Consider the following 17,146-nt stretch of genomic DNA (forward strand, 5'->3'; position numbering starts at 1 on the left):
CCTTGCTCCAGCTGTTTGTTCTACTGTGCCAGGCCGAAGCATGTGGGTTCTGTTTGGTTGCCTTCGGCTGTTTACTTCAGCTACCTTTGGCTGCTGTTTGCACTATCGAGAATAGCGCATACAGCAGCCCTTCGGTTCGGCTGAACAGAAGAGATTCTGCAGCCGAAGCAAGCCGAAGAATTAGCCAAATGTTCTGCTAAATCCTTTGGGTCTTTAGTGGATAACCCCCTAAATATGCTTACATAAACAGAGAGTAGAGACATGTCCTCCTCCGTGAGCTGCAGTTTCTTCACTGTCCAGTCAAAGGCTGGGTGCAAGATGGTATCCAAGCTGTATTTCATAACTTCAGTAGAGTACATTATGGTCACCAGCACTGGCATATCCCTAATGTGTGCAGTGCATCCAGTGCACACAGGGCCACAATGCTCAGGTGGCCCACTTTACTCTCACTGCACACATGGGTATTCAATTTGGGAAGCGCCATCCTTTGAGCTGCAGGCACACCTGTCACTAGCAACTCAAAGGAGATCCAGATTTACTCAATCCTGGTATTGTGGCTGCAATGCTGAATACCTCTCTTCCCTACTGCTTAATTGACTGCACAGCCAGGGAGAGTGGGGAGGAAGCTGCAATGTAGTTGGCTTCCACCAAGGGCTTAAATCCGCCCCCTAGACTCATGTGAACCAGGGAAGGAGAGCCACCCCACATTCCAAAATGATACCAACTGCTGGAGGGCCCTATACTCAAGGACAAGGTCAGTGTGTAAAAAAATGTGTATTGCCTCCCATTGACCTCTGTACTTCTTGTTCTCCATGATTAACTGCCCTATCTGCAACGCCTGTCCCCATCATCACCTGCCTACTTCTGTACTGCCTGTCCCCACAATTAACTGCCCCGCTCTGTACTGTCCTCATCATCAACTGCCCCCTCTGTAGTGTCTGTTCCCACCATTACCCCCCCCCTCCTCCGCATACTGCCTGTCCTCCTCATCAACTGTTTCCCCCTGTACTGCCTGTTCCCACCATCAACTGCCCCCACCTTTGTATTGCTTGGTTTTTTTTTTCTGAAGTTCAGTAGAGACATTAATAACAACAATAATAATGTAAACATGTTTACTTAACAGCAATCCAGAACATGTCAGAAATATACATATATATGCACAGTATATCCAATATACTGTGTATATATACTATATGTATATATACAGTATATTATAGCTATGATGGGGACACTTCAGTATAAATTCCTTCTTAGTAGAGGATGAAATGAAGGATACTGTGTACTCTGTACAACACTGTTAAATATACCAGTACTTCCTTGTACTATGTATAGTAAAAACAAAAATTATAGTAGGTGAATGTTCTAGGGATATTATTACAAAAAATGCCTACAATGGACTCCTGTGCCTCCAAAGGCCTCTGTGTCTCTGCATAATCTGTTCAAAAGTTAGAACTGCCCCTGCCAGAGAGATTTAAATCATCATTTCTTGTGACTCAGCTTTGACTTTATCTAACCGTGTGTCTCTATAATAAAGTCATAAGTTATAAACTGCAGCCATAAGTTATAAACTGAACAGTGCTCAGGAAACAAGCTAATATTCAATGAATGCTAGATAATCACAAATATAAATCTAGAAATTACCTCGGAATTCAAGGAAAGGACCTGTAAACTTCTAAACAAAATGCCAGTGAGTTCAGATAACTTTCTTGCAGTTGTGTATGATTTCTGTTTGAATGGTAGGAATAACTGCTGTTGAATCAAACTGTATTTTATATCTAGCTGCTATCTGAAAACAGATTTATTTTCAGCTGGTGGTGCAAATCTTTGTGGAGCTTACTTCATTCATTCAAACCATACATCCAAAAAAAAACTGACTCATATAATGAGCTATTTATTAGCATATCAGTAATGGGTTTCATTTTTAAGCAAAAAATAGGCGTGGAATACGTTTTATTGCAATACATTGTTTTGACCTTACTCTATTTTGGCATCCCAGTAGCACTGTTGATTAAAAGTACCAAAACAATTCCGCATTTGACTTGTGGTCCGTAAAAAGTTCACACACACAGATTTAGAGCACACAATGAATGAAAAGAATACTATATATTGTTATTGCCTATTCAGCCCCTGCAGAAAGAAAGCATGCATAACAGTAAAATCCAAAAAATAATGACTGTTACAGATATTAAAACAAAGAATAATATGTGCCAATTAAGACGGAGAAACTCAGATTTATCCACAGAGTGCCAGAGAAGATTCTTGATGCACTGCTGAAGTGTTTTTCATTGAGATATTCAATAATGGATAAAATTGCGGCTGTGGTTTCTTCACAGGTTGGTTTGATTTGGTCTTCGGGAAGCACAAAGCCATATGTCCCATTATCTCTTAACTCAAATGTGTATGCAAAAGGAAATCCAAGGTCAGTAGCCCAATCCCTTGAGGAACCAGAGTTGCTATCTGTTAAATGAACAAAAAGAAAAAAATAGCCTGATTATTGGCAAACAAAAGCCACTGAGTAATACACTGTTCTCAATTAATAAAAAGCTCTTACACTGAGGATTACAAGACATAATAGATTGTACATATTATTTACTGGCATGAATTACAGGTGGTTGTAACTGTGGACTTGGAACAAGTGACAGAGAAGAATTCATACTGTAGGGACAGGGATTTTGTGGGGTGGGCTTACAGTTCGATCTGTGTTGTTTGCCATGTTTGTGAAGGCTCTCATTTATCCAGATCATGGTAAAGGTAGTAGAAGTCAGTCACATTCAACTGGACTTGATCTGTAATGTTGAAGAAATTTCGCAACTTACCTTAGGATTTCTTGTTTACCATATTTGTATTACATCATGCAATATTACAGATCTTAAATTGACTTTGTATTCATATTTATATGCTTCATATGTTAGTGTTAGCAAGCACAAATAAGTAGTTACGCCAGCACTTATAACATCAGGCTTACATAATATAGTAGATGCTGATCCAACTCTGTATTGTGTGCCATGTATCTGTGCCTGTCTGGCAGCAGCCTTCTCCCCAACGGATAGCTACAAAACATGGGGGAAAAAAACAAAAACATTTTGACACGTGTACTTCTTCAAAAAGCCAAATATGCAGGAATGGTGGAAAAGACCGTTTTGACACTTTTCCCTTAAGAGAATAACAATATCTCGTGCTTATATAAGCAAAATAGAGGCTCTGAAAAAAGTTACAGTAAACTAAAATAAAAGAGTAATCTTGATTCTTCAATTTTGATTTTCTTCTCAATTGATTACTGTCAAGGTTGAGTCTAGATTGGTACTGGAAGCCTTTAAATTGTTAGTTCCTTTGACTACATGTATTCATGTAAATGAGCCTCTGCTTTAGGTACTCTAACTTGCTTGTGTATATATTTTTGGGAAGTGTCAAGAAATGATGGTGGGCCTATTGAGAACACAGTTCCAGATGATGGTATAGCCCAGGGGTCGGCAACCTTGAACACTCAAAGAGCCATTTGGACCTGTTTCCCACAGAAAAGAAAACACTGAGAGATGCAAAACCCTTTTTACATCTAAAATGAAGATAACACATCATATATCGTTTTTATATCGTATGTATATAGGTATATGTGGGCTTAGTAACGCACTGGACTCTGGGCTTAACTGAGACCCTGCAGAGCACACCATAGATCCTGCACAGCCCATCCGAGACTCTCTATGGTGGGCTCCACAGGGCTTCAGGTGGGCTAGTCGCCCGGGTCTCTTTCCCTGTACCTCCTCCCAATGCCTCTTACCTGTTGCTGCTGGTGCCCAGCCTCCTCCACCCCCTCCCCTGTCACCTCTGCCATGCCGCCACTGGTACAGCTGATACTCATGTAAGAGGCCCCCCTCACATGGGTACTGGCCGTGTCCCCCCTGATGGCGGTGTTCTATCAAAGTTTGTGACTACGTTACAATGTGTGACCGGTGACGTGGTCACACATTTCAATGTAATCCCGCCCAGTTTTTTGGCGGTGGAATGTGTGACCGCCAATAGGTGAAGCATTCGAGCGCTTTCCCAGCTGTTCCCGGGCAGATCAGCATAGCAAATCTTATGTGCAGGAGAACCGATCTGCCCTGGACAGAGAGCTGCAGCAGAGGGATGAAAAAGCCACATGCGGCTCCGGAGCCGCATGTGGCTTTTTCATCCCTCTGCTGCAGCTCTCTGTTCCAGGGCGGATCAGTTCTCCTGCACATACGATTTGCAATGCTGATCTGCCCTGGACAGAGAGCTGCAGCAGAGGGATGAAAAAGCCACATGCGGCTCCGGAGCCGCAGGTTGCTGACCCCTGGTTTAGCCTTTATGATCAATGTTGCTATGCAACTAAAGCAAATCATTCTTCAGTCTACTGATTTACTTTTGTACTGCAATAGTAATACCAAAGACATTCAACTGTAAGATATTACATCTCTAGAAATGATTTATTCTATTCTGAGTTTCACATGCTATTGAACTCATGTTTTTCTAGTCAGAAAAAATGTAGGGTTATGCACTGTACAGTAGAAGGATCTAAGATCATACCATTTCTTTATGATTAGCAGACTCATTTGTGGTATATCCATATGGCAGAAGAATGAGTTGTCCATAAGAATGCATTGTCAGGAAACACAAGATCTCAGATTTTATGCTGTTCACCAGCTGTTGCACTGCATAGACCTCTGGTTCTGAGGCTGGGCCAGTTCCACAGAAAGTAAGGGTGCTACAGTTCCTAGATGCACCAATTGCTACAAAACAATCATATAAATGATAATAAATCAGTTAAAACATCTCAGTTAAACACCTTTACTTAGCATATCAAATAAAAATCTTGACTAAGCATGGACTCTATTTTTAGAAATAAACTGCCTGTCATTGTTTCTATCTCTAACCCATTGTTTTGTGTTGTAGCAAGATGACAGCATTTGAGGCGTGCAGAAAGCCTCTGATTCTTGACAAAGACAACCTTACTATGAAGAAAGACTATCCAAGTGTTCATGACAATTATACAATGTACAATTATGCAATTTTTACTGTGACATTGCAGATATTTTCAGATGAATATAAGAATACCAAAACACAAAACTGTTTTTTCTCTGCAGTATACCTTGGGTGGTCTATGACCCCCCAAGCAAGCAGTATAATCACTGGGCCTTCATAGTGTCATCATCATACATACAAAATACAGTATGTGTAATAAGAGTAACATCTTCATGGATATTTTCAACAATGCTGAACAAAATACTTAAGTGCTGTTCTCTTAAAGGGATAAGTTAAAGGAGAACTATGGGGTTAGGGCTTTTCCCCATAGTTCTCCTAAGGGTAACGGGAGGACACAAAATCCCAGTTTTTTGTGGTAAAATTAGGTACCTCGGCTTATATTGGGGACGGCTTATACTCGAGTATATACGGTAATTTTCCTTTAAGTGCTTCAACACTGGTGATCTTTTCAACCCACGCTCCTAATTTTTTTAAAGCAGTTGGCAATAATTCTCTCCAATAATTTTTGGTTTCCAATAATTTTTTAGTATGTTAGATGCAACAATTCCCATTGGATTTATTACTTGTGTTTTTACTGATGTTTCACTAGGTAATATAGTCTTAATAGCGGACTTAATGAAAGGAACTTCAAGGTATGTGACACTGTCTACCAGCCTATTCACAATGTAGGACTTGGTGCCTTAGAAACCAGTTGCCAAACCCCAGTGCTGTCAAATAGAGAGGGACATGCATATCCCTGTGCATGTTTAGACTTTCTCAGTGAGAACAACCACTTCATGTTACTTATATCATCATTTTAGTATAAACCAGTAGACAACTACTCTTAAGTCAAGTTAAGTTCGCTATAATTTGTCCAGTATGGGCAAAGTACAGTTTCACCCTAAATTCTTTTTATGGACATAAATTCCATTGGAGAAACTTATATTGTATAAGATGGTCTCTGGCTAACACCAGATAGGAAATTGGATAATCCCAATCATCCGGCCACCACCATCAAGATCAGAGACATTTACCCTCCATTTAGTTCTACACTCAGTCAGTGCTAACAAGAACAATCTCATTTAGCTCTACCAACAGCTATGTAGTATAAGGGCCCGTCAGATTGGATACAAATTGAGTGGATTTTTAGGTAGACCCTTACATTACATAAGTGCAATTAATCTACAAAAGATTGTACATATATTGTACAATCATTTTGTAACATGTATGCTCCCTCTGACTTAAGAACTTATTAAAGCTCATCCCTAAACAAAGCTTCCCCCCAACCCATACCTACCTCCCACCTCATTCTGTCCCATCAACCAGTTATTAAAAAAAAACTATGATAGAATTTTTACTCACCTAAATCCACTGTCCATGTCCTTCTCTGGCACCACTTCCAGGAGTCATAAGCAATGATCCAGCACTGTATTCTGTTCTTGTGCCGACCAATTGTCTCTTTGTCATGCTACAATCTTTTGCATCTTGAGGGGACCCCACTGCTGGACAGCTAAAAGGTAATGTCCACATCACTTAGGCATTGATGTGAACACCCAGAGAAAGACCCTCCTCCTCTGCAGTGAACAATATATACAACTTGTGACCCAGCACATTACATTGACACTTATTTAGGTAAGTGGATTTTGGATTGCTTTTAATTTTTTTAAACAACATACCAATTATTTGGGAGGTAAGGCAAGGGTCAGACAAAGTAAAGTGTATGCACAGAATAACTTACTGCACCAGTTTGAATCAAAGTTTCGATTGAGGTCTACTCCAAAGCAAGTACTATTGTTATGGGGTGAGCGTGATTTTCTCCAGAGACGATCCTATCAGTTAAAAGCAGGATAAAAAAGGTAATGAGCATAAAACCTTTAAAAGTAAGGATTACATAGGGTACTAACACTTTTACACTGTATGGAAGTATACAATATTATATTTCCTTACCGTATTCCAGGAGTACACAAATCCATCAATATTGAGAACAGGAACAATATAAAAGTCTATATTTTTGAGGGCTTTATTTATGACTTCATTGCTGTTATAATGTTCAAGTAGCTGAAAAAGTATAACAAAATGTAAAAAAATATATTTTTTATATCATTACAGTCTCTTTGAATAACAATAAATGCATATACAATTAATATATATGTACATTTGTTATACACTTAGAATACTAAAGACTCTGAGGTAAAATATTAAATCTGCCTCTATTTGTAGGTGTTATAGGCACATGTGTGATTGTGGGTGTTGATATATATGGAAGAAAATGGGATTATACATACCCAGTATTCCATGGCTAGACTAAACTTTACTGTCAAAGCATATAGTATTTCTGTCTGTGAAAATTGCACAACATCATAAAAAGTATACATAGTATATACAGTTCTTTCTTAAAGAAATCCAGTCACTTTTCCCATTCAGTGCAATGTGACAGGAGGATAGGCAAAAGAGAGCACACTGACATGATACTGTGGACCTTGTTTATGGTAAATACAATGTATGTAATGCACTCGCAATTAAAAATCTTGCGTCAGACACATAGCAGAGAAGATAGTGCTTTGATCACAAGAGTTCTATATTCCAGCTGCCATTTCCTTCCACAGTTCCTTCACTGGCTTCATTTACACCCCTGGAAGCTCTATTGAGACTCAGCCTGCACAGTATCTTCTCTATGTGTCCAGGACAAGATCTTTAATTGTATGTGTACTACGTACCTTTTTTTACCTTTTTTTGTGTGCTCTTTTCTCCCTATCTTCCTTTAGATGATGGGCGCTCCCCTCTTTCCATGTTTTAAACTGCAAGATGGAAGCTGAAGCAATTATGTCTTTAACATATGTGCCATGAGGTTTTACTAGGGACAATTTCTTCTATTAGTTTTGTGGACTTTTAGTTTATTATTGTCTTTTGCCCAATTTTTGTATCAGTACCATTTGTTAACAGGGCAATGTGACAGGGCTCTTTACTCCTCTCTCCCCCCAACCCAGTTATACTCTGATGTCAGAGCTTGCAGGAAGTGATGATGTCATCCCCTCTGTCATGTGACAGTGATCAGGCTTAGCAACCAGCCACTAAGCCTGAGCACTGCATTATGGGAGGAGGTCACATGCTCTCCCATACCAAAAGCACGGGGCATTTACAGGGAGCTACACATAGTGGGGATGCGATGTGAATCTAACTAGGTTGGGGGTGGGCTTTAACCTCACAATACAGTTTTTTTGTAATCATAATATGCTTATTCAGTAGGATGAAGAAGAGAGTATAAAGTGCAGCAATCCAAGGTAGATAATCACAAGTCACCCATTGCTGATCTGATTTCGAAGAACAAAGGTCTAAGTTCTATGGACTGCTATACTTTGTACCTCATCCTTGTTTTTATCACAGCTTTACTACATAAACTTGTGTGGGTTATTCATTAAATTGCACATTATGTTGCTGCAGAGGTTTTTCTGTCAGGTACATTTATCTTTGCGTAGTACAAAAAAAAGTTACTTACTTCTCTAATAAACCATTGACAAAATGCTACTGAGATCCATTCCCGGGCATGTATTCCACAGTCCATCCAAATAACTTTCTTTTTCTTATCAGCTGGCAATCCTATCTGCAAAATTATTAAATTAATGTAATCTGAGAAATACATTCAGAGCAAATAGTAATGTGGTTATATTATGAATGATTAGGGAGTAATGTCATGAGGTGAAGAACCTAGTTTTAGAGAAAACCATATTTCTTCCAATTTACAGTTGGACATCAAATAATTTATGACTTCAGCCAATGTGATATATTATATCCAGATGTATAAGTCTAGTATTAATTGTGCAGCCTTTCTACAATGAAACAAAAAACCTTACATACATTTCACTGTTTGTAAAACAATGTCATTTTGTCATCACCGTTTGCTGACATCCCCATAATGATGGATTAATAACATGCTGTGAGCATTTTTATGTTCACTGCCTACACATCACTAAGGGGCATAGTTCCAGTTCAAAAACAATGGAGAATTTGTTTTAGAAATTAGTCTGCTATATAAATATGTTAAAAGCTAAATAAAAATTAGTCCCCTACAAATATGTGATTAAAAATCAAATCTGCATGTATTGTTTGTCAAACTATGAAGCATGATAATATACATAGACAAACCATTCAGCAATGTTAAAAATGATATACAATTACCAGGGGCGTCCCGAGGCCAGGTGTCACCTGGAGCAGAGACCCTGTGACACACCGCCGTGACATCATCACACATGCGCGTGACATCACCACGTGCGTGCGCGAGGACATCTTCGCGCACGTGCGGTCATCTCATTGACACCTGGCGGCGGCCATCTTGGTGATGGACGCCGGCAGAGAGAGGAGGGGACGTTCTCACGGCAGGATGAGGTATGGCGCCGGGTCCCCTCCTCTCTCCTTACAGTCTGTGTACCCATCGCACTCAGAGCGGATGGCTTCCGACAAAATATAAGTAAAGGATGGACACCAGCGCTCCAAAGCAAGTTCAGTACATGTTTATTAACGTACTAGTTGCAAGTACAACACTCTATACAATGTTTCAGGGTCTCACTGGGTCCTCCTCTCTCCTGAAACTGTCGGGCTCTCAGTCCATAACCGAGTGCCCGACTTTTTAGAGGAGGTGACACCAAAATGACAGTTATTTTGGTGTCACCCGGGTGCGGGCTGCACCCCCTTGTGACGTCACTGACAATTACAATAATTAAAAAACACTGGTTGAATTTTTCTTACTCCCCAGAAGAATGTGTTTTGTCACTTTGCATAGATACATATGCTTAGAAAGAAACTGTAAACCAATTGGATAACGAAATGCGACCCACAAGCCACATCATTTTGACTTTCATCACCTATTCTCCCTGACATGCATATAGGTGGCATTTCACAAACATGCATGCAGATTCTTCCATAACAAAGCAATGTGAGCTTCCAAACACCCTTACCTGTTCTGAACCACTGAAATGAGCCCCTAAGTGTCCCTTCACATCTATCCACTCTGGTGCATTATGCCATATGTTAATGTGCATTGTATTAAGCAGACTATTCGGTTGAATGAGCTACCAATGCACCAGAAAAGACAAAAAAATGTATCTGCACCCTTCTTTTCAAAGCAGCACACCCCATTGCATGGTAATTTGTTACTATGTGTTGCAGTGCACAACAACACATCAATGTGTGTACTGCAACACAGTGGTGTAGGGCAAGTCTAAAGGTCAGTTTAAACTGAAATGAAAACAATATACTCCATGTGTCTTATTCTGTCATTAATCACAGATCATAGCACTTTCTGATACACAGCCACTAAAAAGAATCAAAATTGAACATGCAGAATCACATTGCTTGCTAAAATGACACTATAGTTTCCTAGCAATCATAAAACAGTGAAAATTTAGTAAACATACAACTGTTGTTGAGACATCCATTATACTTCACGAAAAAATCATATATATACACTGTATATATACCATGTATATGCCTCTATGGCTCTACTGCCGGTAGTAATTTCTCTTTCGTGTCTCCACGATTTGTTCACTAATTTAAGAGCCCATATTTGCTATGGACCTGGAGCCACCGAAGCAAACAGCATGACAACCTCAACAATAAACCTATACAAAAACATGGGGGAAAGTAGAAGGGGGGAAGGGAAAGGGGGGTAGGAAGGGAAGGGGATGCAGAGATTCACATCTGACATATTTTGCTGATCAATTGCTAAAGGGGATAGTGGCTCTGAAGGCGCTCCATGGGGCCCATATAGCTTCGAACAGATGTGTCCGTTCTTGTCTTGCCATAGTGAGTTTTTCCAACAGACATAGATAATCTACTTTAGTTGTCCATTCTGTAACTGAGGATATTGTAGCAGTATTCCAATATTTGGGAATGAGAAATTTTGCATCGTTCAATAGATGTGGTAATAGCGTTTTCCGATATCTGACATGGGGTATGTCTGAGAGGTGTAGTAGGCAAACCCACAGGTCATTAGGGGTTGCTTGCCCCGTTATAGTAGTAATAAGTTGAATAATTTGTTTCCAATAGGGTTTAATCTTGGGGCAAAACCACCATATGTGCCCGTGGGTGCCCACTAGTCCACATCCCCTCCAGCATTCAGAAGAACGAGATGGGTGTATTGCATGGAGTCTGTCCGGGGTGTAATACCACCTTGCTAATAATTTAAATGAGGCCTCAACCACGTGGGTGCTAATCAAGGAAGCAGAATTGAGGCTGAGGAGCCTCTTTTTCTGAATGCTTGTCAGTGTATTACCTAAATCTGCCTCCCACTGTGAGATGTATGACGGATCTTGGGATGTCTGTGAGGATAGAAGTATTTTATACATTCGCGAGAGACCATGTGATGGGGGGTCTATTTGTGACAATAAAGTCTCCAGTGGGTGTAAATTTTTCACTGATCTGAGTGGTTTAGGGAGAGAGGCAACAAAGTGATGTAACTGTTGATATCGCCAATTGTCCCAAGGCCTAGTCCCGTACTTCTTTTGTATTTGTTGCAGTGTATCCATCTGGCCAGAGTCTTGTAGAACCTCGTATAATTTGGGAGATTTATCAATCGACCAGTGTCTAACTAAATTATAAAATAAAGATTAAATATTTAAAAAATAAAACAGTGAAAATAATGTAGCAACTTATAGCAAACCTGTCAGGAATGTTAAAGCTGAGGCTTCCATTTAGTGCCAAAGGAGACTATTGGGGCTAGTGCTGGTTCCAGGGCAGGTGAAATGCACATTACTGTACTGGAACTTGGACTGTATGAGGGCGTCAGACAATTGCAGCCCCCAGGGCTACAAAGAAGCCTTGGTTGTGACACATTCCAGTTGGCCTTATCAATATTGATCAATACAACTTACTTTAAAGTAGTAAATAGGCCTAATCTCATAGGTTGATCCCAAATAATTTAATGTAACAAGATCTGGATGTGCTTCCTTGATTTGGTCAATCCACTTGTAAATCTGTGAAAGACAAATACATTTTTTTTAACGTTTAACTGATGGATACCGTATTTGTAGAGCAAAATTATGATAGCTCAACTGGGTGTTCTTACTGGGACACACTTTTTAAACTTATCTGTAGGGCTCCAGTATTTATGAATTGTATGAGAATACTTACTTTAATTTATCAAGACTTACAAAAGTAAACTAATGGTGCTGCATATAGATTTCATATTGAAAGGGGTAAATTTGGGTCCTTAGGCATCAGGGTCAATTTCAGACAAAATGAGGCTGTGGACAGCAACAGGACTAATACACTACATATATTGGGCAAAGTATAATTTCATGTGCTTCATTGACAGCTTTATTGTATAGCCGGACTGGAAATTACTTTGCACATCTCATTTTACACACCAAAGTCGCCCATCACGACTACATTGCCCTCCCTCCCAGCTATTTCTATTTGGGAGTGTAGATTTGCTTCCCCCTCCTCCCCTATATTCGCAGCACTTTTCATAGTTGCACATTCACATCAGTCCCTACCCTCAAGGAGCTTACAATCTAAGGTCCCTATCTCACATGCCAACTTAGAGAGGAGCCAACTAACCTACCCACATGTCTTTGCATTTCCTCCATAATGTATTCAGGACTAAATAAGTAATTTGTTTTCAAACATGTTTTCATTTTTGTCAGGTAATTATGAAATACTGCATATTAATATTTGATATTTACATTTGTAACCTTCAGTTATTGCTCTGTCATATCATTAAGAGCTTTTTATTTCTGTCTGTGTCACTGTTGTGGATTTTCCCACACCTATTGTCTGGTGAAACCATTGTCAGCTGCACAGAAAAAGGACCTTTATCCCATTTTACTAAAAAACACATTAGGCATGCTGATATAAAATCGCCTTACAATCATTAGTTAAACAAACATTGTTTTCTTTTATATACAATTACTGTTTTTCCACTTTCTGGTTGATTAAGGCACTGGTGAAGTAGCCCTTGCCTCACATATGCATCCTGGGAAGGCTACATCACCAGTGCCATCTGGGAAATCTCATCTGTAAACTGCAAAATCTTGTGAGCTGTTGTTGGAAAGACAATTTTTCCCCCTGAGATGATGTGCTCGTGATGATGTGCAGAAAATTAACTTTTCTGTGGGATAAATATTATACACGGTACAATATTAATGCACGCTGTAGTATTTGTATCTAGCTTGACTATTTTTCCTGGCCCAGCTTTTTCTCACCAGTCTACATGTGTCAGTCTCTCACTGTCTGTCTGTCCCAGATGAAGCGTCCTGTCCAGTTTATGCTCCCTATTTGTAATATCACTCCTGCAAGTCTTGGCTTCCAATAATCACATCTATGATGAGTACGGGAAGGGGTGCTTAAGGTGGTACAGTATATCTATAAATATTACAACCAAGCAATGTTAATGGTATATTCTTACCTCATTCATTGGATGGTACTTAGTGTAATCAAATGAAGACAGCAATGTCTGCACTCTGTGTTCATTTACATTGCTTTTAGCTATGAGTGCTTGTACATCACTGATCATGACACTATGAAAGAAGAAAGGAGAGACAAGATAATCGGATGTGAAAAAAGCATGTTTAATAAAAAAAACTCTCTAAAAAGTTTTGTATATTATATATACAAAATTAGTATATTATCACATTTTGTGCAACCTCTCTTGTGAGTCAACCTCTCTATAATCTAAATTAACAGTTTTAAAAAAGTATTGCCAATCTAGAAGCTGTCCACATGCAGAACCCTCCAGAGAAAAAATGTCTTGTCTGTCTGTGCTACACAGATGGGTCACATAAGGGTGGGGAGGTATGGAGGTTTATCACCCTAAATTACAAGGTCTGCACTGTAAGCTCTGAGAGAAGAGTGGGACTAAGAGACGTCTGTGTAAATTCCTCTTAATCTCCGTATATCAACCTATAATTGACACAGTTATGATACATCAGGTTAGTATATCATTCACCAAGCAGGATTATAGTTAAGCCTGCTTTATGTATACAGGGCAAGCCAAGAACACCCAAAGGTTACTGTGACCTTTATTTTCAACACCCAAACTGGATAAATGATCACATGTTTTCTGAAGAACTAAAAGTTTGTGATTTCAAATAGAAAAGCCACACATGCATTTTGCATCAACAACCCTTACATACATTGAGTCAACTTTATTGCAGTTCTTCAAAAGTTGTGTTTTTTAAGGCCAATTTATCCTTACACATATACAGTATATTGTGTATATTATCATATATGAGCTACTGACCTGACTGGACAGAATGAGGAGCTCCGCTAATATAAACCGCATACATACACCTTTGGCGGTCCAAACCAGACAACCAATTGGTAAAGTCTTTGAGCAGCATATCTTGACGGGGTTCTTACTTTTAGCGGTTATTTCATATATTTCCCAACTTACTCAAATTGACATAAACTAGTCCTCTTTACTTACATTACTGACCACAGCTCCGGCTACACAACCATTCATAAACATTTTTAACTTTCTCTTGCTCCCTTAGCAAAGCAGGTAATCTATATTGTCTAGAGCTTATCAGAGCTTGTATTGATTTTCTACTGTTTCATTATTCTTGATTAGCAATGTAATTATCCCTTGTTTGTTGTAAACTTCAAGGTATGTTGCAAACTTTGTGTTTTTTAATCAAATTCAAACCTTTGTTAATTTATGAATTATTAGCCAACTTAACATTATTTATCCTGCTATTACACATACAATTGCTCAGTACTTATTTCAGGCATTTTAACCATTCATTATGCTATTAATGCTGACAAATAATATAGCAACTTTGCTTAGTTACATTGTCAAAAGTTAGATTTGATAATGTTAGATTTTTGAAGCATCATGGATGGAATCTCTCATAAAATTACATTTTATTTTATCATACCCTGGAAAACCAAGTAACTGTTGTGGCATTATCAGCCACTATTGAAAATTATCTGAAAACTCTAAAAACAAACTATTGCACTAAACACTTCTCATTTAAATTGGTTATCTTTTCTAAACAACATTAAGTGGTAAAGCATTAAGTATTCTAGCTCTCTTTCAACATGAAATGTGCATGGTTTTCCTAATTTGATCACGTCTCTGGGAGGTTACCATTATCATGGTAGTTATTCTTACGATGACTGTTTGTGGTCTTTGGGGAGCTTCAAACCTGGAATGTTGCTTCCACCATTGCTTTCCATTTGACCTTGTCTTTTGCCAGGTTAATGTTCTGCTTTACATCATGGCTGCCTGCCACTTGCTGGGTGTCAGTCATTCACCATGTTCTTCTTCTCCCATTTCCTTTTTTTGTCCTGCTATCTTCCAAGATCTTGCATAGCTGCTCTCCAGGTTTCTTGCAATATAGCCACAAAAACTGACATTTTCTCTTCATTATCCATCCCAACGGACATCGGCAGCTGAGTGAATGACCGATCTGAAGTGAAGTGAGCTGAACACTGTTTGGCTATTCACTTCAGGCTGGTACGGCTGATTTCAGCCGTAGAAGCTTTCAGCACGGCTCAGCCGAGCGGATGCATATGCGTTCGGCTCGGCTGAGCCGCTCGGCCATGATCTGGAGCTGTACGGGCTATTGTGAATAGCCCGTACAGCACCCCTTCAGTTCTACTGAACCGAAGGGGTCCTGGGGCCGAAGCTAGCCGAAGGATCGGCCGAAGCTACTGCCAGATCGGCAGCTTCGTGAGTAGACCCCTATAGTTTTGTAAGAGCGCCCCACAGCACCACAGTTGAAAATTTTTGGTCATTTCTTTAGAGACACTGTGAGGGAAAACATTTCTGTTCCATACCAGAGAAACGACTAGACTTGGGTTTGCAGCAGTCTTTTGTTTGTGCTTAAAGCCATATTGTGTTTCATCACCTCTTTGTGTCTCCAACAACTTTGGCCTTGGTGACTCTAGCTCTAATGTTAACCTTATTGTTCAAGCTCTGGCTGTTTTGGTTTCCCTTTACAACCAGAACATGCTGGCAAGGTAATTGGCTATTGTCTAAATTGTCCTAAGTGTGTGTTTTTATTCTCTGCTCAGTGTTCTAGGGAAACTAAACTGTAAACTCCTTTTAAGCAAGACTGAGATGAATGGTTCTATGTTCTCTAAAAGCAGTGTAATATATTGGTGCTATATACATATGGAAAATAAAAAAAATCAAATACATACGTAAATGCAATATCTCTTTGAAGCAAGCTTCCTTTTATTTGGTCCAAAAGGGAAGGTGGCACCCGTACATGCACTTCCCGTCCAGGAGAGATTTCCTCTATTAGGTTTGGTTTCCAAAGGTCCAGCTGAAATGAAAAATAACAGTTAATTAAAACTACTAATATAAGTTCATGCTTCCATTTCTAATAAAGAATATTATGTTTATAGAATGAATTGCTTCACCGTATGAGTTCACAAATTCAACTATTTAATTTAGTGCAATTTCATGAAATATTTAAGTGTAAGGAAAGTCACAGATAGGAAGATGTCTACTCTAGGGCTGTGGATATTGGGATATCTGCCAGTCTTTTAACCAGTAAATGTGATATGGGTTTTGTGGATTAATAGATGAACAAAAGTGGCACATGAGCAAAAAGGGAACAAGGGAAAGCTTCATCATCCAATAGCTCCAGGCTCTTGGAAATTGTATGCATATGTGATATGGAATCATTTTATTACCCTTACATCATTTCTTCAGTTGAGAACCTTGCTAATAAACCATAGCCTCTCCAAGCAGAGATTGCTTAATTGCCAAAGCAAGCCCTGGTTATCCAGCAATTCCAAAGTGTCTTGATTTATTGAATGATTGCTATAGAAATCATGGTTACATTGTAATTTCAGTGATTAAGATTTGTTGTGCAACTAATCAATAACAATCAATCAATCAATCAATCATAAAAAAAGAATAGTAGACAAAGCATCCTGTTGCTGTAGGCATGCCACCTGTATGTTTATTAGCAGAAAGTAGCAGTAGTTTAATTGAAAGTATTACTTTGATAAAATCAGGAATATATGCACACACATACAGTGTAAGCAAAACCATATTCTTATTTTTGAAACAAGTATATTTAATTTTGATGTACTGCATCTTTTGGTGACACCAAAAGTCATGCATTATTCCTGATAAAAGTCCATGAGTCTAATCAAATAATTTATGTTCTTGAGTTTGAAGAAGACTTCTACTTAAAGCTGTTCACATTTTGGATGA

The 17,146-nt window shown here is 39.1% G+C and overlaps 1 protein-coding gene across 1 annotated transcript; it reads right to left on the minus strand.

Moving 5' to 3' along the window:
- Positions 1–2,185: 2,185 nt before the first annotated feature.
- LOC108790197 (carboxypeptidase O-like) lies at positions 2,186–16,238 on the minus strand. The gene is made up of 9 exons (XM_018560408.1): positions 16,120–16,238; positions 13,379–13,490; positions 11,844–11,945; positions 8,474–8,578; positions 6,925–7,035; positions 6,716–6,806; positions 4,543–4,745; positions 2,966–3,050; positions 2,186–2,457 (listed from the first exon to the last, which is right to left on the minus strand). The coding sequence occupies exons 2-9, from the start codon at positions 13,484–13,486 to the stop codon at positions 2,186–2,188; spliced, it is 1,077 nt and encodes a 358-aa protein (XP_018415910.1). The 5' UTR covers positions 13,487–13,490; positions 16,120–16,238.
- Between the last annotated feature and the right edge of the window lie 908 nt (positions 16,239–17,146).

The sequence above is a fragment of the Nanorana parkeri genome, unplaced genomic scaffold, assembly GCF_000935625.1.
Source record: "Nanorana parkeri isolate BGI_ZX_2015 unplaced genomic scaffold, ASM93562v1 scaffold453, whole genome shotgun sequence".
NCBI lineage: Eukaryota > Metazoa > Chordata > Amphibia > Anura > Dicroglossidae > Nanorana > Nanorana parkeri.